The sequence below is a fragment of the Cibotium barometz genome, chromosome 4 (assembly GCF_041138505.1).
Source record: "Cibotium barometz isolate CiBa-2024 chromosome 4, ASM4113850v1, whole genome shotgun sequence".
Classification (NCBI taxonomy): domain Eukaryota; kingdom Viridiplantae; phylum Streptophyta; class Polypodiopsida; order Cyatheales; family Cibotiaceae; genus Cibotium; species Cibotium barometz.
This window is the reverse complement of record NC_141049.1, coordinates 5,708,280-5,733,783: the sequence shown is the minus strand read 5'-3', so window position 1 is coordinate 5,733,783 and position 25,504 is coordinate 5,708,280. Positions and strand designations below refer to the sequence as shown.

Genomic DNA, 25,504 nt, shown 5'->3' with positions numbered 1-25,504 from the left:
TACTAAGTTAACAACATAGTGGTGACACCATCCTTAAGTCACGGGTTTCGGACATTTGCAAATTGCCCGCCTGTGCCACGAGTCACGTGCTGTCTGTCTACGTGTCGATCTGACCATGGAAGGAAGCAATCTTTCTGTGGATAAGAGGTGGCCACGTGGACGAAATCTGCCAAGTGGCGCTTGTTTTGCGGAATGGGTAAATAGTTTCTGTCTACCCCTCTTTTTTTGATTTCCTGCTCGAAATCACTCTGCATCTTTCAAGCAGGGTTGCGCAGGGCTGAGTACGGCTGCTCAATTCAGGATTTCCTTGACATTCTCCCGCATATCCGCCCCACTGAAGCTGTGCTCTAGATTAGTGTTAGGCTACTCTTAGGTTTTGCAAGCCCTCTTTCCATATGTATGCGCCCAACCTGGATGATCTGCGAATGACGCTGCCTGTTATCCCAGATCCGGGCTTCGCGGGGTCGGAGGACTCTTTTAAGAAGATCAGGAAGCCCTACACCATCACCAAGTCTCGGGAGAGCTGGACCGAACAAGAGCACGACAGGTTTCTCGAGGCCCTTCAACTGTAAGCTTGGATTTCCTTTCAGAACTACGCCAATGGAATCTTTAAAAGCGAGGGGGTGCACCTGTGGTGTATATATATATATATATATATATATATATATATATGAAATTGGTTTACTATGAGCGATAAGAATCTAATTCAAAATAGATTTTAGACGTGTGCAAATAGATTTTTCCCTGGTAAAACAAACCCGGGGCCCTCTCCTTCCCCCGTCGGCGTTTAACAGGGAATGGGGATAGCAAGGGAGATTACCGCTGCACGATGAGGGCGTTTAGAGCTGGACAAACAGCTCAGCCTCAAGAGGGTTTTAAGGCTGTTTACCAAACATGTAGTGTTAGTGAGAGATTGGAACCACCTTGGATTTACCTGTGCAATAAGTTTGCATGTATCTTATTGGATGCGCGGCTTTCAAGCTTGCACAAACAGATAATCAGAATGCGTAAAGTATGATTATCTAACGCATAATTCATTTACAAGGGTTTAGCTCACAATGGGTCATACATTGTCTGTAGTCAAGACTTGGCAAGGATTCATTTATATAGGAAACATGTTGGGTGGCTTTTAAAAGTAATAAATAATGGAAGGTTTTCGGTACAAAACTTGTGCGTACTTAGTAACAATGTCTACAGAGGACATTTCGTTAAGTACGTCGATACAGGTTTGTAAAGTACTTCGTAAGGGGTCAAAGCATCCTTTCCGTTGTGCCGGCTAACTACTGCATAATGGCCTCAGGCTAGATTCTGCTGGGTATTACATGTTTTAGAATGCGGGCAAGTTGACCTAGATTATGGCATTTAGTACACCTCCGTCAAACTAAGGGGAGCTCACAAGTTTCCACTATTCACATGAAGGAGTTCTGCAAGTTGACATATGTGGGCGCAAACAGTGGGAGTTAACTTTAAGGAAGGCTCAGCACTAGAAGTGATGAGCATGTTCAAGTGGAGCCTTTCGTGCTTCTTGCTGCCTCCTTCTCTCATCGTGCTCCTTGCTGCCCTCCCTCCTGCACAAACACTCACCCACACCCCCTTAAAAAAAAAACCAAACAACCAATGGTTCTTCTTTGGTGCACCCCCTCCCTGCCCTCACATGACATTCAGTTATTCATCATAAAAAATAAGCATGATGTTTTTTTCATATAAAAAGTATGGCATGATTTTTTGAACAAAGCTGGACATTGTTTTTTTTAAAAGCATGGGTTAGTTTTTTAAAAAAACAAGGGGACTCATATATTTACGCACATTAGAAGAAAAAGCACATGAGCTTTTTGGAAAAAAAAAAGCTCAAAGTAATTGGTTTTTTTTTTTAGAACTCAATAGCGCGTCTTTTTAAGTATAAAAAGGGGTCTTAGACTTTAGTTCTCCACAGCAGAGCTTGAGAGTTCTCTAAAGATATTGGAGGTCTTTACTTCTGTGTGGATAGATAGGACACCTCGGTACTCCACCCTTACATACAAGATTTCCTTGGGCAGCCATAGCTTTTTCGGGTTTGACTATGGCCGGTAGAGAGCACGACAATCGTCACTTAGACGAGATCGTTCATCATGGTGATGATCATTAGGTTCATGGGGTGACGCTCGATGACCTTGTCACGCAGACCATATTCTTGGACGATATGGTTGTATACAAGTGCGTCTTGAATAGTTTGAGGCGGGAGATGTTGTATACTGAATATGCAAAGTGGGAAGAGTTACCTATAAAGCACGGCTATCAGACTGATGATACGATGGTCTCTTCCAAAACCAAGACTGTAACCGAGCATGGGAATTAGTAAAAAAGGAAGTTCTCCACGTCGATGACTAGCATGACAGAAGGGAAGTCTACGGACCAACCTTCGAAGAATTTTAATTCGACTTCAGCGAAGAAAAACTGTCTCCTTAAGGCGTTGCAGCTCAAGGAGGGACGTTGCTTCATCTGTGAAGAAAAAGGACACATGCATAACGAGTGTCCGAAGAAGAAGGGTGCTAAGACAAATGCAGGACCCAAGACAAAGACAACCAACCAGTTGTCTTTGATAGGCACTTCAGTCAATGTTCTTTCTTGTCCTAGTTCATGTTCTGATTGTCTGTTTAACTTTAAGGTTTTCGGCTTGTACGATCTTCTCTGAGTTTATAGAGAAGTGAACGACCATAGAATACACTTTCTTCTGGATCCTAGAAGCTCACACAACTTTGTCAATTACAAACTTGTGCCGAAATTGGATCTGGACACGATGCCTAACGATCATATCTACGAGGTACGCCTACCTGTGGCATTAAGTAAGTCATTTATCATTTTAGTAGTGTAGAAGTTATGTAAGGGGCCAGAGGTCACCCCTTTGGGGTTGACCAAGGGTCTACATCATGCACATACATTTAGCAACCTTTTTGTACCATATTAATACAGAAAACTTTGACACCAACTCTCTCTCTCTCTCTTCTTCTCTCTCCTATGTCTTAATCATGTTTAAATTAGCATCTTGTTCTTAATCAGGCTTAGGGTTGTGGATTAGTACATCAAGGCTTTCCCACATGCAACACTGGCTGTGTTCTCTTGATGGATTTGTGCACCTCCTTGGGACTATGCTTAGTGGTTGAGCCTGAATGCTCCGATAACAACGTTGCGTGCGCGGAAGCCTTGCTATATTGATCCACAACTCTAAGTTTGATTAAGAACAAGATGCTAAATGAAAATGATTAAGACAGAGGAGAGAGAGAGAGAGAGAGAGAGAGAGAGAGAGAGAGAGAGACGGTGTGGAGTTTTCCTTTGTATTATAGTACAAAAAGGTGACATAAAAGTCTGTACATCTTCTAGGCCCTTGGGGGTGAACTCTATCTGGCCTTCTACGTGCTTCTATTGACTTCTAAGCCTCTTCAAAAGGTTATGATTTATGCAAATGATGGCTTACGTTTATATAGGGACTTGTCAGAGCTAGTCGGTTAGGATGCAGGAGAAAGGGCTGTTTGTCTGTTCATCTGTCCACGACTTGATAAATTCAGCATTCTGTCTCTTGTTCACACATGCGGTCTTGATGTTGTCCTTGCTACCGACTGGCCGCCCATACTGCTCCTAAACCCATAAACTAGGCTTGTTATGTCCTAAATGCTATCCCAAATGAGGAAATATGCTGAGGTTTATGTCATGGCACAAACGTGCTCTTGAGAAGGTATATCTATTCCGTATAACCTTAACCACACATTCTGGAACTAGGAGTAAAGCTACCAGTGAACTAGTGCACTCCAAGGATAAGCAAGTGGGACTAAGATCCATTCTCAACATGATGATAAGTGTTAAGCTATCACATGGCTACCGCTAAGTGGAGATTAGTAGTCATCCAACAATTTGTTTTTTGATCAGTGAATCGGTCTTGACAATGTTAAACACATATGCTTCCCATGGTTCGACTCATCGGAGTCTCCAAAATATCCATGAAACATAAAGCAAGATTGCTTGAACCTAATGCTAGGAAATTCTGTTGGATTGACACATTTGAGAATTCTCAAAACCCAGCCGGAGGTGCCCCATCTATCTATGGTGAGACTTGTAAACTTGGTGGGTGGGTGGCCTGGTCGGGAACTCATTTTGAAGATTTGCGTGATAGTTGACCGGCAAAAAGAGATTGATTGAGGTGTTTGAATTGTTTGACTTGAATATTGGGTTATCTTGAAAATCCAGTATCGCGGTCCGTTGGAGAGGTTTTCCTCAGACACCGATAAGCTTTGTACTGGACAAAATCCCTCTGGTAATAAAGAGACCACAGGGGAAAAGGGAGGGGAGGGGTTTCGGGCTGGTGTTCTTCGGCCCTTGTCTGGTGTACTGAGCACATATCACATTGTGCATACATATGCGGGCACAAATCTTGCATTTACTCATCATTTGCATTGTGTGGTTCATAAAGTAAATAATTAAGGTCTCCAGGAAACACACGTCTGTTACAATGTAGGCTTGTGAAAAACATGAAGGCCAGGTTGAGCAAGAAACTTGCTCTGGTACTAAATGGACCTTATGCCCAACAATTTGCATGCGCTTGGGTTTGATGGGGAGAAACAGTTAGGGTTTCACTTGTGTGGGAGACATACACAGAGAGGCACAAGGGAGAGAGAGAGAGAGAGAGAGTTGTGGGGATAAGTCAACTCATGAGGCATGAGTGTGTGACTCCCCTATCACACATGTATATTGCACCAGTACACATAGTGCACTTAGTACATTAAAAGTACTAAGTGTACTATGTACTATAACTTATGGGCTTGTACACACTATAAGGGTGGGCATAACGCCTTTACCCCAACAACCTCCCACTTAAAGGCAAAGTGCCCTTAAATGAAGGAAAAGAAAAATCAGCATGTACATGATAATATACAAGGCCATATCAAGGCTGAAACTGGCCTCATCCAATGCCCATCAAGTGTCTGCAATGAGCAAACCGCTCCGGAGGCAAACTCTTCGTCAATAGATCAGCCGGGTTGTCATCCGTATGAATCTTAACAAGCTGAATTTGCTTGTTCTCTATCACCTCTCTGATGAAGTGATACTTCACATCCACATGCTTCGTCTTTGCATGAAAAACAGGGTTCTTTGCCAACTGAATGGCACTCTGACTGTCACAATGCAACAATGGAATATCCCCTGTATAGCCCAAATCAACCACTAACCGAGATAGCCATAATGCCTCCTTGCAAGCCTCTGTGGCTGCAATATACTCGGCCTCTGTAGTAGATAAGGCTGTGCACTTCTGCATCCTGGATATCCATGACACAGCACCTCCTGTGAATGTAAATACATAACCGGTAGTAGACTTCCGGTTATCTGGATGACCGGCATAATCCGAATCCGTGTAACCATGCACTAATGCATCCTGTTTGCCAAAGCAAATGCACAAATCCTGTGTGCCCTTCAGGTATCTCATGACACCTTTCACTGCTTCCCAATGCTTCTTGCCAGGGTTGGCCATGTATCTAGAAACCACTCCCACTGCAAATGCAATGTCCGGCCTAGTAGCAACCATGGCATACATGAGACTGCCACAAGCTGAAGCATACGGAATCTTGGCCATATCAGCCCTGTCTCTATCTGATTGTGGGCTGTCCATAGCATTGAGTTTCACATATGGAGGCAAAGGAGTACTAGCCTTCTTCCCCCCGTCCATATTGAACCTCTGCAAAACTTTGCCAATATATTCCTTCTGAGACAAATACAACACATGCTGATTTCTGTCCCGAAGTATCCGCATACCCAAGATGTGATTTGCATCACCCAGATCCTTCATATCAAAGGTCTCATGCAGCCTCTTCTTCAAGGCATCCATCTCTTTACGAGATTTCCCGGCAATCAACATATCATCAACATACAAGATGAGGATCAATAGACTGCCATCCAAAGCTTTCTTGGTGTACAAGCAGTGATCTATGTCACTTCTCCTGAATTTCTGTGATTTCATGAATGTATCAAATTTATGATACCATTCTCTTGGTGCCTGTTTGAGCCCATAAAGACTCTTTTTCAGCTTGCATACAAGCTTCTCCTTTCCATTTACTGCATAACCTTCTGGCTGCTGCATATATATCTCCTCATGGAGATCACCGTGAAGAAAAGCAGTCTTCACATCCATCTGAATCAAGTCCAGATCATCATGTGCAACCAAAGCTAACACAGCTCTAAGTGTGGTCATTTTGACCACTGGAGAGAAGATCTCATCAAAGTCCACACCATATTCCTGCTTAAAGCCCTTAGCCACTAACTTGGCTTTGTACCTTGGCTTTGCATCAGGTGCAACTTTGAGCCTGTAAACCCACTTGCATGGCAAAACCTTCTTGCCTGCAGGCAAATGCACCAACTTCCATGTTTCATTTTTATGCAGAGAATCCATCTCTGACTTCATGGCACGCTCCCATAGAGCTTTGTCTGCCCTCTGTAAAGCCTCCTTATAACATGAGGGCTCCCCACAGTCAGTGAGCATCAAGTAGTCAACCCCTGGAACAAACCTGTCAGGGACTCTGGAGGGTCTTGTGGACCTCCGTACCCAATGACCATCATTTGCAGGTTGCTGTTCAGCCTGCATATCACCCATTGGTGGCTCCTGTTCCATGCCATAAGGCTGAAAAATCATGCCCGGTATCTCCTCTAACTGTGGTATATCCATAGGGATATCTTCTGCCATGTCTGGCTGTCCATTTGGACCATTTTCAGCACCATTTAAGGGCTGGTTTTCCTGCTGTAATGGCTGATTTACAGTCCTTGGTTGTTGTCCATGATGTCCATCATCATCAAAGATGACTCTGCCAGGCTCCTGTTGCCTTGCAGGCTCCTTATACATGCATGTTTCATCAAAAATGACATCATTGCTACGTATAATCTTTCTATTCATGGGATCCCAAAGTCTATACCCCATTTCACCTCTGTCACCATATCCTAGGAATATGCATTTGTGAGACTTAGGATCAAGTTTGGTGCGCATTTCCATGCGTATGTGCACGTACGCAACGCAACCAAACACTCTCAAGTGCTTGTATGATGGAGGCTTCCCTGTCCATACTTCTTCTGGCACTTTCCCACCAAGCCTCGTGTTAGGTGACCTGTTTATAAGGTGAACGGCTTTCATAACAGCTTCAGCCCAAAAACCATGAAGTAACGCAGCATGTGACAACATAGAACGGACCATTCTCTTGAATGGTCCTGTTCATCCTCTCTGCTGTCCCGTTTTGTGGAGGATCATAAGGAGTAGAGAGCTCCCTCTTGATGCCTTTAGCATCACAAAAGTCCTGAAACTGTTTGGACATATACTCTCCACCATTGTCGGAACGCAAAGCTTTCAGTGTTTTACCAGTTTGATTCTCAACAAGAGCAACAAACTTCTCAAACACTGAGAATGTATCACTCTTCAAACGAAGAGGATAAACCCACACCTTGCGTGTGGCATCATCAATGAAAGACACAAAATATTTTGCCCCTCCCAAAGAAAGCTGAGGCATCTCACATACATCTGTATGCACAAGCTCTAACTGAGCATCTTTCTGTCCAAGAGCTTTCTTGTGGGGGCACTGTAGTTGCCTACCATATATACAATGCTCACAAAATTGAAAACTTGAAAACTTTAGAGAAGGCAAGTAACCCAAACGAGACAATTGCTCCATTCCCTTGACACTCATGTGTCCCAACCGGCTATGCCACATAGAAATTTCCGGCAGCTCGGTTGCATTTACATTAGCATGGTGACAAACACCTGCATGCATGAAATAAAGAGTGTCCACCTTAGAGCCTCTGGCAACAACCAGTGAGCCCTTACTAATTTTCCACTTTCCACTACCAAATGTGGTAACATAATCAGCATCATCAAGCTGTCCAGTAGAAAGCAGATTCTTCTTGATCTCAGGCACATGCCTGACATCATGGAGCATAAGCTGTGAGCCATCTGAAAATACAAGCCTCACATCACCTCTGCCAAGAATCTTGCATGCATGGTTATCACCCAAATAAACCACTCCTTCATTGCCAGCAGTGTACCTGACAAACAAGTCTCTGCAACCTGTGACATGAAAGGAGGCACCTGAATCAATGATCCATGAGTGCATACCATGACCACCTGTAAGAAGTGAATGGGCATCAAGTGAAGACGTAAAGAGGACCTCATCCTCACTGCCACCTGCATGTGACACATTGATTTCTTCAATTTTGACTCCACTTTTGCCCTTCGGCTTTACATCTTTGGCTTCATCCTTGTCTTTGTCTTTGCCTTTTCCCTTTTCTTTTTGATCATTTTTCCATTTGTAGCATTGCTTTTTAATGTGTCCCTTCTTGCCACAATAATGGCATTCCAAATCCTTTTTGGAGCGAGACTTGCTCCTTCCCCTTTCTTGGCTTTTCCCCCTTTGCTGGGATCTCCCACGTGCATTCATTGCATTGGACTTTCCAACAGAGTTGTTCTTCCTGTTCATCTCTTCTTGAAGAAGAGCACCCTTAACATCTGCATATGACAGCATAGCATGCGAATTGCTAGTGGCTGTCCTAAATGTGTCCCAACTCTCTGGCAAAGTGCATAACATAAAAGTGGCTTTGAACTCATCGTCCATTGCCAACTTTTGATTGATGACCTGGCTGACAATACCATTAAACTCATTGAGATGGGCTGTCATAGATGCCCCTTCCTTCATCTGAAGACCTATGAGTTTCTTCAACCAATACACTTTGCTTGAGGCACTTTGTTGGGCATACAAGTCCTGCAATCTCTGCCACATTCCCCAAGCTGTCTTCTCTTCACGAATGCTGAAAAGTAATGAGTCTGACACAGACAACATGATAGTAGATCTTGCCAGCTCATCCATATCTTCCCACTCTTCAGCAGTAAGAGAAGCGGGCATTACATCCCTTTCTTTGATAGGCTTGTGTTGCTTTTTCTGGAGCAACACATTGTAGCACTGGGTTTGCCAAATATCATAATTATGCGAGCCTTCAAGCTTCTTGATGTGAAGCAATGAAGAGCTCTCACCTGTGGTTGCCATAGCAATATGCAACCTTTAATGCCTGACTCCCTGCAAATGTGCAAACACTGCACCAAAAGCACACAAAGTGCTCACAGTTTTTCTCCCAAAGTTTATCTCCCACTGCGGAAGCAAGAATGCAACTTTTCTCCCACTTTATGTGATGAAAACACCAAAATCTGGTTGCTGCAGATTTTGGACAGCACCTTAAATGTGCTCTTTTGCCCTTCCAAAGTACTGTACAGCAGTACCAAGTGCTCACCAATGATGTACCAAACCTGTCCCGGCAAGTACAGCAGCTGAAATTGAACCTTTTGGTCACTCAAAACAGTGTACAGCCATGCCAAAACATGCACAAAGCTGTGCCAAATCTGTACCAGCAGGTACAATAGCAATAAATGCTCTCCTGGCTGTCTAAATGAGTGAAAATCAGACTTTTACAGTCCCGTACACTGCATACAACAGTCCCGAACAGAAATTGGGCAAAAGCCCCTTGACTGCAAGCTGATTTTTGAGGATTCAAGGCATAAATGTCTTGCCTGCTGCTTTGCCAAGCTCAACAAGCATACAAACTTGAAAAGCCCCTTGATTTGAGATCAATTTCTGATCATACATGGTACATTGACGCACATGAAGGCATCCAGAGTGTTCACGATGCTTCCCCCTGGCCACATATACATCAAATACATGAAAGTCCCTTGATTTACAGGCACATTGAGTGCTTGTAAGGCATCAACACATTATCCACAGCATCAAATGCGATTGCCTGCATGCAAATCAACTCAATCGGCACAAAAGCCCCTTGATTTGCACTGCAATTTGTTGCAATTTTGCCCAAATGTGTGATTTCTCACATCATACAGCATGTATGAGTGCTTAATTGCACAATTACATCAAAAGCCCCAAATTTTGACATTCAATTTCCTGCAAATTGATCCTGATTTGACCAATTTCTTGCAAATTGATCCTGATTGTGACCAATGTCACCCAATTTTGCCAATTTTGCTCAAAAATTGAGCAATTCGGCACCTGTATCTGCTCAATTAATGATTGCACCTGCTCAATTGCAAATCCCAAAAAAAAAATTGAGGCAAATACCTTGTAATTTTTGAATTTTGTTGCAGGAAAGGGGGGTGTGCTAAAATTGGTGCTGCTCTGCAGAAATCTTGATGTTGATGCAGATGCAGTTGCTGCTGCAGTTGTACGATGTACGGATGGCTGGGCTCATGTGGAAGCTTCCCTGTTCCCTACGGCTGCATAGAGATTCGAAGGGCATCGACTAAGGCTTCATAAGGCGAAGAATGCAAAAGGTACGGGCTTTGCTTCTCCGTGCGCCTTCTACACGCCTGAAGTCGACTGAAATCATGTAGCGCTGGGCGTGAAGCGCAAGCGCAAGAAAGCTCTTGGGTACGGGCACAGAAGCACGCTGACGATGGTCTCACAGGCTACAGTCGGTAGAAAGCGGCAACATTAGTCGGGCTACTAACGGGCTGAGGATTGGTGCGTACAACACCAGTTGATTCGCCTTCGCCCCCTCCACTTGCTACGCGCTTGTATTCGATGGACGTGCCTGATTGCTGCCTGTTGCGCTGCCTTGCTGCGCCTGACTCCTTGCTACCATCAAGGAGAAGAGGAAGGGAGGGATCACTAAGGGCTCTGATACCAGTTGATGGGGAGAAACAGTTAGGGTTTCACTTGTGTGGGAGACATACACAGAGAGGCACAAGGGAGAGAGAGAGAGAGAGAGTTGTGGGGATAAGTCAACTCATGAGGCATGAGTGTGTGACTCCCCTATCACACATGTATATTGCACTAGTACACATAGTGCACTTAGTACATTAAAAGTACTAAGTGTACTATGTACTATAACTTATGGGCTTGTACACACTATAAGGGTGGGCATAACGCCTTTACCCCAACGGGGTTTAGCTTTTGTTTGGTTGAACTCCTAGCAATGGGAGATAGAATTGTCGGGCACTCATTGCCAGAGTTAGAATTGAGGGAATGTGTCTAGGGTGATTGGTCTGGATACAAAGAAGGCAATATTGCTAGTAGGAGAGCTTGCTATGTTGTTGATGTGGTGGTTGATGACAAGGCTTCGATGCCAAAAGAAGCCTCTTGTTAGGAAAATAGGCCTAAGAGTACTCGTTCAATGGTTAGTTCTCTTGAAAGTTTAATATGCACTATCATGCAAGTTGGTAATGGTTGATTTGTTGTAACAAGCGTGTTTATGATTAACGCTAAGCAAAGAAGATTAATGCTAATCCTATGTTTGGCAAAGACAGAAGAGAAGGAGAGATAGACCTGATCTACTGTATATTGCCAAAACATGCTATATATACAATGATCTTGCTGATTCATAGCTTCATGCAAACGATCTTGCTGATTCACAGCTTCATGGTGCATACCAAAGATCCCTGCAGCTCTCTACTTGCAATCGGACAAGAGAAGCTCCTGCTGATCTACCATCGTGTCCTTGCGGTCTTGTAGACTTTGACAAACGGATCCTCTTGATCTTTGAATGATGCTGCTAATGAATGCCTAATGAGCCTATTTATAGGGAAAAGGTATGAATTTGTAATCAAGTCAGTGTTGCCTATTTTTCTCACAAAACATTGTCCAAAAAGTCATATTTTGTGTTTGAACTATGTTCCAAAGGCGTCCCACCCATTGGACTTTGTCGTGGGTACTTTCGAGAGCCTGTAGGGCTGCAAAATCTGCCCTAAAGTCCTAAATCTGCTCGTATATTAGCTAATGAGAATATACATGTCTATGAGCATTGGGATTAATGGATGCACATGACATCCCCTCTTGCTAAGCTTGGAGCATTGGGGTAATCCATACACCTTTGCTTTGATTCCATTCTGGTCCAATTGAAGAATCCACTTCATATCCGTCGGTTCAATCCCCAAGCTCTCTAACTTGGTCTTCAAGTTCTCTGGCTTGGTCTTTAGATCTTCTAAATCACATGTAGTCTCTTCCTCCTCCTCATAGGATTCGGAGAGATTTTTTGGAAGCTCCTCTAAAACTGTCGAGACGCGGTTCTGGTTTTGGTTTGGCTTTTGGCTCTAGCTTTGGCTTTGGTTTTGGGTGCAGCTTTGGCACATACATCTCGGGTAATGGCATCGCCTCGGAAACACCTCTTTTTGTGATCACGTCTCCCGAGAATTCTTGTCTTAGAAGCTCTCTTTTCATTGTCTCAACGCTCTCAATCATGGGTGGCTTCACAACCCTAGGTGATTCCTCCTTGGCCTTTGTTGATGGTGCCATGAACTGTGCCCATGTTTCCTTGAGCTATGCCTATCTTTGCTCGTATAGAAGCTGGCCTTGACGTGCCTCTTTCTGAAGCTTTACTTGATGTGCTTCTTTCTCACGTTGTCGACGGTCCTCTTCTATGAGTTGTTGCCTATACACGGCGATGATTAGCTCGTATTGGGCTTGGCATTCTTGTTTCCTTTTGTATCGTCCTTCATCTTCTCATCTCCAACGACTCTGCATAGTCTCATACTTGCGCTGTAGTTCTTCTTTCCAAGCATCATTGCTCTCCATCGAGGCGAGGTGTTGGTGGAGGGAGTAGCAAAAAGAAGTCTTTTCCTACCTAGGTTAGACCTAAGCTAAGTCTTGTGCGGATTCTACCCTACATGCAACCTATGCTACATGCAAAAATGGGTTGAAATCCTAAAAACGAAAACCCTAATTTGGTTTTTTCACTTTCCACATTGAATCTAGGATTGAAAACAATGTTGCTAGGGTTGAACTCATGCAAAATATGAAAACCCTAATTTTGACCTCCAAGCTTTAAAACGCAAACCCTAATTCAACGTGAACAAAATGTAAGCTAAGCGTTGTCCTAGGATGAGCTAAGCTCTGATACCAATGTAACATGCGTTGTAGAAGCATGTTCATGATTAATGCTAAGCAAAGAAGATTAACACTAATCCTATGTTTAGCAAAGACACAGAAGAGAAGGAGAGAGAGACCTAATCTACTGTCTAAACATGTTACATATACAATAATCTTGTTGATTCACAGCTTCATGCAAATGATCTTGTTGATTCATTGCTTCATGATGCATACCAAAGATCCCTGCAGTCCTCTACTTGCAATCGGACAAGAGAAGCTCATACTGATCCACCATTGTGTCCTTCCTGCCTTGCAGAATCTAGCAAATGGATGCTCTTGATCTTTGAATGATGCTTCTAATGAATGCCTAATGATCCTATTTATAGGGAAAAGGTATAAATTCGTAATCAAGTCGGTTTTGCCTAATTTTCTCACAAAACATTGTCCAGAAAGTCATATTTTGTGTCCAAACTATGCCCAAAAGGTGTCCCAATCATTGGACTATGTCTTGGGCACTTCTAGGAGCCTGTAGGGCTGCAAAATTCACTCTAAATCTGTCCGTATATTTGGTAATGAGAATATACATGTCTATGAGCATTGGGATTAACGGATGCATATGACATTTGTCTAGACAAGAATTTGTGTGGGAATAGCCCGTAGTGACTGACGCTTCACAAATAAGTGTTTTGGTGGGAACAACCTGCAGTTTGTTTGTTGAGATAAGAATTTGTGCGGGAACAGCCTGCAGTGATGTTCCTAGATTTTGTCATGTCTAAAGTTTCACAGCCTGTCTGAATATTAGTTTGGTGCACTTCTTGCTCAGCAGAAACTAGTTTCGGAGTGATTTTTGGCCTTGAAATGTCTCCAGCACATCTGAGTATCCTCTGTTGTTTCCCTTTGTCCTCTTATGCCAATTTTTTACATCACAGTCAGTTTGTTTATCTCATCCTTAAGTATTCTGAATGTGTCGCAAGGATTTCATTTTGACATGTGATAGTGATGGAAGGAGGGTAATGTGTGCAGGTTTGATAGGGATTGGAAAAAAATTGAAGAATATGTCGGAACCAAGACTGTGATACAGGTGTGTTTTTTATTTCAGAAGAAGTCATAATTTCCAGATTGACCATCATTGAGATATTTGATGTTTTATTTGAAGTTCACTCTTCTTGCCTTTAGAGAAGGCTACAAAAATTTAGTTCATTTCCTTACATGAGAAGGGCTCATAGGTGGATTGTGTGCATTAATGAAAATGATGGTCAGGGAGGATTGCAGGCCTAGTTGGTTTGATACTTTTAGTAGAATTGTTGTGGGTTTACACTTAAGTGGATTTGTTGTGATTATAGATTTTCGAGCTTTTGTTAACATTTTCTGGACTAGTCCTTTTTAAACTTGACATAGTGGCTAAACAACTAGGTTCTTCATCTTTACTTGAATATGAAGGTTCAAATATGGTAATGAATTTAATATTTTTTGCCATTTTGCTACACAGATACGTAGCCATGCACAAAAGTATTTCTTAAAAGTTCAAAAGAATGGCACTGGAGAACATGTGCCACCTCCTCGGCCTAAAAGAAAATCTGCTCAGCCATATCCACATAAAGCTGCTAAAAGTGGTGACCACATCAAAACCAAAAACACTTCTGAATTTGATGTAGTTGTTGTAAAGTTTGTTTTGATCATTATCTTGAGTAACGCCGATGGTAACCTACCTGAATCTACGTGGTGCTTGTTGTCAGTTTTTGAACAGCCATCCTTCCCTCCTGTGGCCTGTGCCCAATCTGATCAGTCCTCCGCTAATGACTCTCGTAGAGATTTTCCTAACCCTTTGATGCTGCTGCCGATAGCATCTTCCTGGGTGCACCACGGGGGTTATTCAAATGTCACTGATCTGAACAGAAATGGTAAGAGATGCATAAGCCCCTTTTGTTATGGTCTTGTTTGACTTGTGGTTTGATACATAAATGGTGATTAACAAGATTTGGGTAATCAAAAGAAGCGGTATTGAGAATTGGTGTGACACAATATATCAAGCTGTCATAATAGATATAGATGCAAAGCTAATGTGCTTAGGCTGTTCTTTCTAAGGCATTGTGCATCTTAGGAGATGTTTCTCATGCACATTGATCAAGCTAGTAAATGAACCCACTTAAATGACCTTGGGTACAATTGAGATTGGTAAACTACGACAGGTATTCCTGGCACTTGAGATTCTATCAAGGACTATTCATATTATGTCTATGTTTGACAGAAACATAATTCGGCTGAAAAGGTCACTCGATGGAGATCATAATGCAATCCATTCTTATATATTTTTGCTATTACTTACTAGTGCTGGCTGTGGCTATTTTGTTTTCAAACTTCTAAAGAAACAGTATGGTAATCTTTGATGTGGACATCTTGTGATAGACTTATCTAAGGTGCTAAGAGCTAGTGATTTGAGAAGGGGAAGCAAAAGTTCTTTAACGAAAAGTAAAGCCATTGTTTTTTCTTTGGTGTGGTGGGAAAAGTTGAAGTGATGGTGGTTGTTGACACTCATACTGTTGTTTAAGCTAAATAAGATAATATGAATGCGTCTCCACTAAGAGTGCTACCCTTCATAATGGTTGGATAAGCCCCTCACCTTCAGGGAAGTGATAGAACCAGACTATGATTGTGATGTATTCTAGTATGTCTTTGTGAAGAGATATGAAGATATTCAAACAGCCTCTTTTGTCTCTCATTGGTTTACACATGAATTTGCTGAGCCAGATGCATGATGCCATACACGAGTCTATGGTGATTAGGATGCTTCAGAATTTAAAGTAACAAACAAAAGGGAAAGGCCTGTAGTAGCCAAAAGAGGGGTTTTCTTCCGACCTTTCATGAGCTCTCTGTGTTTCACAACTAGATGTTGTTTAGTCAGAACATTGTAGAACTTGCAATGGCAAGGCCAGGAGGTTGAATAAATAAGCAGAAACCGTTAAATAACGAAGATCCCAAGGAGAGTACTAGTAAGATTGATGGTAATGCAAGTCGAGGGTTGAAATGAAGGTGGACTGATTTGGACCGTACGGGAAGAGGAGAAGCAAGAGGAAGGTGGGCTGATTTGCTGGACAGCCACTTGTAGGTTTAGTTCTTCATTTTTTCCCACCCACCCACCCTTTTCAGTTACACCCCTTTTTTCCCACCCACCCACCCTTTTCAGTTACACCCAAGCAATGGCAGATTTACTTGAGATGGCTGAGAAGCATGTGAAGATCTCGACACTCCCCACGTTCCCAGTGGACCATCAGTTGGACGGGAATAACTACGGCATATGGAAGGTAATGATGGAATCTGTTTTGGAGTCTTACGACCTTGTTGATTTCATTGTTGTTGGGGTTCCACGGCTGGAGTTAGAGGAAGGGGAGTTACCCTCGATTCGGAAGGAACGCGAGGCACATGCACAGATATGGGATCGTGTCAATGCTAGAGTCTGTTCTTTGATTTTCCTCAATCGCACACCACAGGTAATCAATCATATCAAGCATATGACGTTGGCCAGAGGTATATGGCAGCATTTGGCTTCTCTCTATAACAGGGTATCGCCCGTGAAGAGGATCTTCTTGAAAGTACAGATGTGGGCGATGAATCCTGCAAAGTCGTCGATGCGGGAGTACATCAATAAGCTGCAGGCTCTTCAGTAGGAAGTTCTCCAGGCTGGGAAAGAGATATCATCAGAGGATATGTCACATTTGCCCTCTCAGTACTCATCATTTTACTCTCCTTTGATTACCAGTGGTGGCAGGCTCAGCACCATCACATGGGAGGAGGTTGTGTCCATGGTCTTGGACCAGGAGGAAAGATTCACGAATCCTCCACAGGGCGGAGGTTCGAAGGCCTTAACTGGTCAACTGTTGAAAGGCCGTAATAACAAGGGCAAAGGGAAGGCTTCATCGGAGAAGTCTTCTAAGAAGAAGTCCGACTCAGAACACGAGAAACTGAAGGCAGAGAGGACCTGTAATGATTGTGGTGAGAAAGGCCACTATTGGAGGCAGTGTCCCAAGCAGAGCACCAAGAAGGGTGCCGAATTCTCAGCAGCAACCGTGAAGACTCTAGCTTTTGTGTACCTGGAGGTGATGGACATCGATGTTTCATTTTCTTCGTGTAGGGAGGAGGTTGGAGGACTCTCTACTACGGATACTTGGGAGTGGATCCTAGACAATGGTGCTTCCAGGCACATGACTCCTTCTCGTTCGGCTTTACAGCAGGTAATGTGGTCACATTCTTACTAGGGATACATCCACTATCCCAGTTCACAGTGAGGGCAGGTTGGAGATAGTTCTCGATGGTGGCAGAGGGGGGAAGCGTTCCTCCTAGGTGTTGTATGTTCCATCACTTGGTTTTCATTTGTTGTCAGTGTATTAGGTTTGCAAGATTGGCATACGGGTGGAGTTTGATGAGCATTTTGTTACTCTCTGGGACAAAGCAACAGGCCAGGTAGTTTGGGAAGGCGGAGTGGAGAATCGAGTTTACAAACTTTCAGCACTCTTTCTCCCAGGTCCTCAGTTTTGTGATGAGTGGCAGTTTGGTAATGGCCACTTAAGTGTGGATACGCTGTAGGTGTAGGCTTTCGCGGACCAGATGGTGGATGACTTGCCAGTTGATGGTAGCAGTTGGCAGGAACTTTCCAGTACAGATGTTGGTAGTTCTTGTGTTGGTCAATCAGAGGAAACTTTACAGGTAACCTATGCTTTGATGTCTCGTAGCATTCGGGACAAAGAAACTCCTGTAGTTGAGGAAGTTCTTTCAACGGGGACCTATTGGAAAGCGAGGCAGGTGGCAGTTGATTACTTGCAGAAGGAGGTGGATGTTGCACATTCTCCAGTCTTTGTGGTTCCAGATTCAGAGGGGGTGGTTTACAGGTTTACGAAGACCCTGAGTGGTCTTCAGCAGGTTTCCAAGACTTGGCATCCCACCGTAAGAGTTGTTGATCCTTGTGAGCAGTATGATTCCTCCTTGACTCGGAAGCAGAATGGTTCATTGATCTGGTTGATGCATACCAGATTGGACGGGAGCTTTTTGATGAGGCTGTTGAGCTCATGTTTGCAGAGGACTCTTTGGGAGGTAGGATTGCGTATCTTGTGGTTTTTGTAGTATGTGAAGGATCTTGGACTCTTTTACAGAGGAGGGGGATTGATGGATGGAGTCAGACTCCGCGGATGGAGCGACTCAGTTTGGGGAGGAGAGCCAAACACGAGGACCTTGACATCAGGCTACAGTTTTTCCCTTGGCTCAGGAGCAGTTTTACGGAGCAGTAAGAGGCAGCCATCTATTGCCTTGTCGACAGAGACAGAGTACCGAGCTGCTTGTGAGGTGGTGAGGTTGCAGAGGTTACTTGGTGAGATTGGGTTTCCATTGGTGGAACCCACGGTCTTCCAGAGGCATTTTGTTCGTGAAAAGATCGTTGCTGATGACATCTTGCTAGAGTTCTGTTCGACGGAGGACAGGGCGGTGGACCTCTTCACGAAGTCTCTATCTCAGGCTTTGGTCTGGCGGCACTCCAGCTCACTGGGGTTGGTTCCACATTCAGGAGCTGAGAGGGGGTGTTAGCAGTCATCTCCTATCTGTATATTTACACCAGGGCCTCTGTTGTGGGTGTGCCCGCCTGATTTAGGTGTTTTCTCATTTTTCCCCACTCCATATTTTTCCCTATTTTTTCCCTATTTTTCCTCAGGTGTGGGAGGCTGTTCTGTGGCTCTTGGCTCATCCAGAAGGTGGCCGACTGATTCTGCTGCCCCCAGGTTGTCCTCTGTAGCTGGCCGACTTGATTATGTGTATTGGCCGACTGACAGAAGCTGGCTGATTGGAGGGCTGAGCAGGTTGTGAGCCTTATGCTGTTGTCGGCTGTCTTTTGTGCTGGCCGACTGGTCATTAGGGGCCATATAAAATGGCCCCTTGCCCCCACACAGTTTGTATTCAGGATTCCGGGATTTTCTTGTGTATATAGTAGAGTTACACGCCTCTCTCTCTCTCCCTCTCTATTGCTGTGTTTTTCTGCAGTGCACTTGCTCGTGTTTTCAGATCTTGTCTTCATCTCCGCTGCATATTCTGACAGCTTAATGGTCTCTTGCTTTTAGTAGATGCTTACCACATGTTTTCTTTAACTCTGCAGCAGGTCCTGACTTTACTGAGATCTATACATTTTTGGGAAATATTTTTGATCCTGAGAAGACAGGACATCTCAACAAGCTACAAGATATGGCTCCTATCAATCAGGAAACGGTACGGTTAGTTATTCCAGCCAGCAAAGTCAGGAGTATGTTCTTGTCTGCAGTTCAAGCTTGTATGAGCTTTTCTTTGTTTACATTCCATTATATCTGAATTTGAAATCGCTTACTGCCTTCCTTGGCTTAATCATCAGTGGATAAATTTGCATGCCAGATTAGGGGCAACACTTACATTTTTCATAGCCTCTCTCACACCCCTCTTTTGTTTTTTTTTTTGGGGGGTGAAACAACTGTTCCATTACTGTACTGTACAGAGAGAAACATCCTCATGAGAGTGTTCCTCGTCAATTCACAAAACTAAAAACAATGGAAAAACAGATCTGATCTAGATGTTGGAGTTGATGGCAGTCATATAAGGATTGGCGCAATGATTGATGGAAGTAGTAATACTTGTCAATTGGGGGTGCTTGGAAAGCCAGTCGATTGCGTGCAACCCAAAGTGACCAGAGAGCCCAAAATCTTGTCCATTCCTAAAAAGGAGCCATTCTTGCTAGTCTCCTCTCATATCTGCCAACGAGAAGTTCTTGGTAAAATGTGTACCAGGAAATGTGGCAGTCAAACACAGAGAAACTATTCCTGGGTGTCAATACAGCACCATAGCAAGTGTTGGATGGTCTCATTAGAGCATGAGCACCTTGGGCATTGAGTAGTCCAAAGTTTTACCAACAGGGAGTACTCCTGCAATATGTCTCCAGAAGAACACGCGTTGTTTTAATTACAGTTCACTTTTCCATATTTTCCGCAAAGTTTGTTTCCACCATTTTGCCAACTTATTCATATGCCATAACATGTTTGCATGGTCCGAGAACCAAGGCCGCGGAATGAACAATCTGCAAACTCTTGTTGCTATGATTTGTGAGAGAATTTTAGTGAAACAAGTCTCTTGTCTTTGTAAGCTCCAATCTTACAGTCTACTGTGTTGAGGGTCAGGTAAAAGGGCTGCAGTTGGGTTCTAATTTGTTGCCATGAAAGTTTGTAATGCATACCCAAACCCTGTCTTCTTTGAGCCAATGGGAAAGACAAAACATGCCCCTAAGGGTCTCTCTCTCTCTCTCTCTCTCTTTCTCGCGTGCGCATGCGCACGCACGCACGTAGACACAGCTATGTGTATGTCTGCACGCTTGTCAGCTATGGGCATGCCACATGGACCTTAGTGTAGAGCTTAAAGAACCCTCAATCACTTTAAAAGACCTTTTCTGTTTTTTTTTTGTAAGTGAGATTTTTATGTTACATCAAGTATATCCACCAGCTGCAGCAAGCAGAAACTGAACCTGTGACCTTGTGCTTGGGTTTCCAATCCCTTAACCAACTTGGCTACAGTGCTGGGGACAATAAATTGGCAGAAGTTAAGGAATTTGTCAAAAGTCCTTTTTTTCTATCATGTGTGAAGATGCAATTGTTTGGTAAAGGCGTAATTTCATGTTTGTAAGTCGAGTTTCATGCAAATATTCGTAGTCTCAAGCTTGTACATTGCTGTTTTTCCAGTATGGAGATTTCCTTCTGTGAATGTTAATCCCTTATACATTGCAGATCATGCTACTTATGAGAAACCTTGCCATCAATTTGTCAAGTACTACGCTTGAAGAGCCTGTGTGATACTTGGAAGTATGTGCCTTCTTCCCCATATTTGTTGTCTCTTATTACATGCAACTCATTAAAATTTTCTGTTTGAAGTAGGTAGTAGGGTGCTAGCTGTGTAGAGGTTCACGTACTGGCTTGCATTGCTTTGCAGCAACACACATCTTCTGTTCGTAAGACTATCATCCAATCAAAGAGAGTGCTCTGACACCATGTACTGATGGCACTTAATGCTGAAAAGGCATTCTACCATTTGATGGTTGTATATAGCTGTATCAAGGCCCCTTCATGACATGATCCTCAGGAGGTTTGAGTGACTTGAACCACTGTTTTTTTTTTTTTTTTTTTTGGGGGGGGGGGGGGGGGGTGGGGGGGAGATAATGGGCTTGAAACGAGACATCAAACAGGATGATAAAATGAGCAGAATTCTTGTAATGCTCATGGCTTTTAAATGTACTGCATATATCTCTTGTCTACTCATCAGGTTTCAACGGCAGCAACACACTCGGTAGCAAACAGGTATTTGATGAGCATCCATGCTGTTGCCTGCAGCATGAGAAATGGTTCAACAAGAGAAGCTTTAACTCCGTTGAATTGGTAGCTCTGTGAGAGATGATGTAGGAAGGACACCTTATTGGTCATCATTCTTCTCATTATTTTTATTTTGCCTTGTTTCTTCTTGCACCTGCTATGATAGTTCATAGGGAATTGCTTGGATCTCAATTCTGCCTATTTCAGACGTGCGTCTATTAATTTATTAATGCCCACTTAAAGTCGGCATTAATAAATTAATATCTTAGCATACACTCCTCCAAGCTAGCTTTCTTACAGTGCAGCTATAAAAAAATAATCCAGAGTTCGCGCTTTTGGAGCGGGTGGATCCTTGAATTCCTTATAAACCACCTTTTATGGAGCCTTTCAATGGCAGGACACAGAAAATGATGGTGCTGTTTATGCTGAATTTGAGTGTCGCTTCTTTTCTTTCCGTATAGTTTACACTGTTGCTGGACAAACCAAAACTACTTCCTATTATTGAGGGGGTGGTGTGAAAAGTTTTCATTTTATGGGCGTGACTGCCTGTCCCCCCCCTCAGGGGCTTTACTCAACAGCGGTAGGTACCGAGAGAGATTAAAAGACACAACGGCTACAAATTAGAGCTAGTGCGATGGGTTGGAAGTATAGCCACCTAGGTATTATACATACACAGCGCTAGAGAGGGGAAGAAAAGATAAACGCTTGTAGATGAGAATTGCAGGTGCTGAAGACGGATTGAGTTGGTTCTGAAGACGGGCATCATGATATAATATATTATATGCTACAGAGGCAAAATAAGGAGAGCATCATCACTTTTTGTAACGAGGAGAAGAGCCGTGCAACCCTGTTCTAGCCAAAGCATATGGCTCTGCGTGTATTGTTTCTAATTCCTTCCTATGCTCTACCTAAGTAATCACGAGAGAGAGAGAGAGAGTGTGTGTGTGGAGGGACTTTTTAATGACGGATAAATCTCTCTCTCTCTCACCCTATTCCTGTGGGGTTTCTTTCGGCCTGCAAGGGCAGGTTTCTTAAAACAATAGTCTACAAATAACCCCCCCCCCCCCCCCCCCCCTCCCCCCCCAAAAAAAAAAAACAGGGTGCACGTCTTTGCATCTCGATTTAGACCGGTAGTGAGAGCAAAATTAAGAATGCAATGACTGCCATGCCATACTGTGTCCACTTTCTACTTGATGCATTGCAATCAATCCTTGTCACATAAATGCAAAGCAGGTTGCAAGCTTTCGAGGAAGTGAACATTCTCCAACGAAGGCTGAATGTTTATAGCCTGTGACATACGTACAGTTTCCCTTGCAAGGAAATAGTTACGCATGTTGGGCGCACTATTAAATGCAATCGAAAAAAGAGTTGCAACTATTTTTTGCCTGAGTTCATCCAAGAAACACACGTTTAATTTTTCTTGTTGGCAAGACTCGTTCGCACAGCGTATCTCTTTTCATAGTTATCCAGATGGTTCTTGAACAGTGGATAAATTGTTCCAAGGTTTTGAATTCACTGTATAATATAAAAGCATAGGTGATAGAATCTCTAAATGAGATGAGAATCGTTTTATTAATTGAATGCGTCAAGTTGATGCCATAGTATTAAAAAAATGCTCATACTACCATGCGGCGCAATGCTCAAATAACCTGATTTGTAGATTTGTAGTGTATTTCTCTTGGTTAGAAATTTAAAAATCTTGGTTGGAATTGGGTGTTGTTTTAAAATTTTAGAGATTAAATTTATACATTTTAGATATAAATGCCAACATTTATATGATTTCTAGTGATTTTCAAACATTTTTTTTGGGAGCATTGATACGGAGTAGTGTGGATTTTATACGCACAGCGCATGTCACATTGCCTTTAATTGATGAAAAATTATTGATGCTTGCAAAACAATGTCCATGAAAGTAATCGTCTTAATCGTATAATGATGGAGATTGCTACAAAAAGAAGAGATATATGTATGGAGTTTTGTCAATTCACATACAAATGTTCTCTGTTGTCTTTCTAATGTAGGAAAAAAATAAATAAATCAAACGTAATGTATGATAGAGGAGAAAAAAAAATATAAACATGTCCCTTTTGGTGAATGGGTTTTTTTAAGCATAGCTCAAAGTAGAACTTCTAATTCATGTTAATACTTTTTATTGGAACGAGCTAACATTTTATTGCAATGAACTAACATTGTATCACATTGATTTTAATGGCTTTCAATCTTTGAAACGTTAATATATATATCGATGTAATTTGTCTACAGTGAGTTCGGCTATATAAGGATCTGCATGTATAATGTTGTACGCGTAAAGAATTTCATGATATGTTAAAGCCATGTGGAATAAGTACTCACCAAGTTTAAAGTAACCAAAATTTAAACCGATGCTATTTATGTCCAAGAAGAAGTCTTGTAACAAAGAGTCTCGTCTCACGACTATTTTATGGCTTCAAAGTTTGCAGCTAGAAACAAGATCTAAAAGGAAACACACAAAAAAAAAAAACGGTGGAGGGAAAAAGAAAAAGTGAAGAAGAAGACGGTGGGAGCTAACTACTGTTGCGAGGGGAGTCTACATAACAAAAGCCCCCCACGACTACTAACTAATTGATAATATGCCCTTGACACACAAAAAAAAAAGAAGAAGCCCTCTCTTCTTCTGGGCCCAGTCAAGTCGTTCATAGAAAAATCACCCCATCCGTAGCCTCTCGACAAATACACACCACACGTTTAATACACACAAGAGACTATGAGTAAGTTGAGCCCCACAACCAAGACAGAGTGGGTCGCCCTAGTGCCGTGAGAACCCAAAGTAAAAGCCAGTAAGAGCTCTAGCTATAGTTCAACGCCATGGAGAGGACCAAACATTTTTGCCAACCAAATCTTGACATGCAATACATGTTTCCAGCGTGTGTCGTGTTCGGACTTTTACCCCCCCCCCCCCCCCCCCCCCCCCCCAAAAAAAAAAAAAAGCGATGTTACATGTTTCCATTGTGTGTTTGGTTTTACACAAAAACCCAATTCCATGGCTACTGGGTGTGTAGGTAGAGTTTCAATCACCTTGAGGGAAGGTTGTTGGATCAATCACACATGAGGTGGATAAAGAGAAGTTCATGCAAGATAGATCCTACAATCAAACCTATCTAAGTAAGTATCCGTAGCAAGATTTAAGCAAGAGACTAAGGAGAAGAGAGAGAGCTAACAAGTATGCTATTGCAAGGCAATGTAGTGAGTGAGAGTTATGAGAGAGAGAGAGAGAGAGAGGGAAAGAGGGAAAGAGTTATGAGAGAGATAGTGTTAGAGATAGAGAAAGTGTGTGTGTGTGTGTGTGTGAGAGAGAGAGAGAGAGAGAGAGAGTTAGAGAGTTGCAAGTCTTTTGCTGCCCCAAGGTGGTAGGCAGAGAGAGAGAGAGAGAAAGAGAGATTTAGGGAGAGTTAGAGAGAAAGTTATAGAGAAATAGGTAGAGGGATAGAGGGAGAGTTACAGATAGTTAAAAAAAGAGAGTTAGAGAGAAGAAGATAGACTTGGAGACACAAAGAGAGATTTACAGAGCGATTTATATATATAGAGAGAGAGTTACATAATTAGAGAGAGAAAGAAAGAGATTAGAGATAAAATAAGAGAGAGAGTTAGAGAGATAGAAGGAGAGAGATAGAGAGGAGAGAGATAAAGAGTTAGAGGCAAAATTAGAGAGTTAGAGAAAAGTACAGAGAGTTGGAGAAAGAGAGTTATAGTTAAAGAGAAGTAGAGAGACATAGTAGAAAGAAATGTACTTTGAGTGTTGTTCTTCTATCTCTCTCCTTGCTTACGACATCTATGTGTGTGTTACTACATTGATCCCCACTCCAACAATTGGTATCAGAGAAGGTTCTCTTGGCTCTCATCCCCTTGTCATCTTCTCCTCGAGTTGCCCTTTTGATTATCTTTAAAATGAGCTATCCTCTTAGGTAGATAAAGTATACCATATAGTGTGGCATTAACTATGTTAATAAATTTTTACATATTTCAGAGCGTTTCGGGGCTTGTTTGCATGTTGTAAGGTTTCCATAGACATTTCGGGAAGTGTCAATTCGAATTGTTTTTGTTTGATTTTTGGGTTTTGTACACAACATTAGTAGCATTTGGTGTGCAGACATCTTTGACATCGTATCTTCAAGTTCATCTTCAATAGCATCATCAACATTATCATTGATTTCTACATTCTTGCTAAGTATCATTTTCACACTTCATACTCTATAAATTTTTATACACTTTGTAGGTTTTCATTGTGATTAGTGATCTATTGGCCATTTC

At 42.6% G+C, this 25,504-nt stretch overlaps 1 protein-coding gene across 4 annotated transcripts; it reads left to right on the top strand.

The window, feature by feature from the left end:
• Positions 1-219: 219 nt before the first annotated feature.
• On the top strand, positions 220-21,348 carry LOC147638827 (protein REVEILLE 8-like). 4 transcript variants are annotated; one of them, XM_086784896.1, is made up of 8 exons: positions 220-568; positions 13,177-13,253; positions 13,884-13,941; positions 14,350-14,473; positions 14,597-14,761; positions 18,994-19,103; positions 20,639-20,713; positions 20,841-21,348. In XM_086784896.1, exons 2-7 carry the CDS (start codon positions 13,231-13,233, stop codon positions 20,702-20,704), a joined length of 546 nt encoding a protein of 181 aa, XP_086641022.1. In that variant the 5' UTR covers positions 220-568; positions 13,177-13,230; the 3' UTR covers positions 20,705-20,713; positions 20,841-21,348. The 4 variants fall into 4 exon arrangements, with proteins under 4 accessions (XP_086641022.1, XP_086641012.1, XP_086641006.1 ...); XM_086784886.1 differs by lacking the exon at positions 13,177-13,253 and having other exon boundaries at positions 220-547; XM_086784880.1 differs by lacking the exon at positions 13,177-13,253 and having other exon boundaries at positions 18,997-19,103.
• The last annotated feature ends 4,156 nt before the right edge of the window (positions 21,349-25,504 follow it).

What these genes read in the sequence shown, in the direction of transcription:
- LOC147638827 (XM_086784890.1), top strand. Translation starts at nt 396, where the DNA reads ATGTATGCGCCCAACCTGGATGATCTGCGAATGACGCTGCCTGTTATC. An exon ending in GAACCAAGACTGTGATACAG is followed by an intron (nt 13,942 to 14,349) that starts GTGTGTTTTTTA and finishes TTTGCTACACAG; the next exon opens with ATACGTAGCCATGCACAAAA. An exon ending in CTCCTATCAATCAGGAAACG is followed by an intron (nt 19,104 to 20,638) that starts GTACGGTTAGTT and finishes TATACATTGCAG; the next exon opens with ATCATGCTACTTATGAGAAA.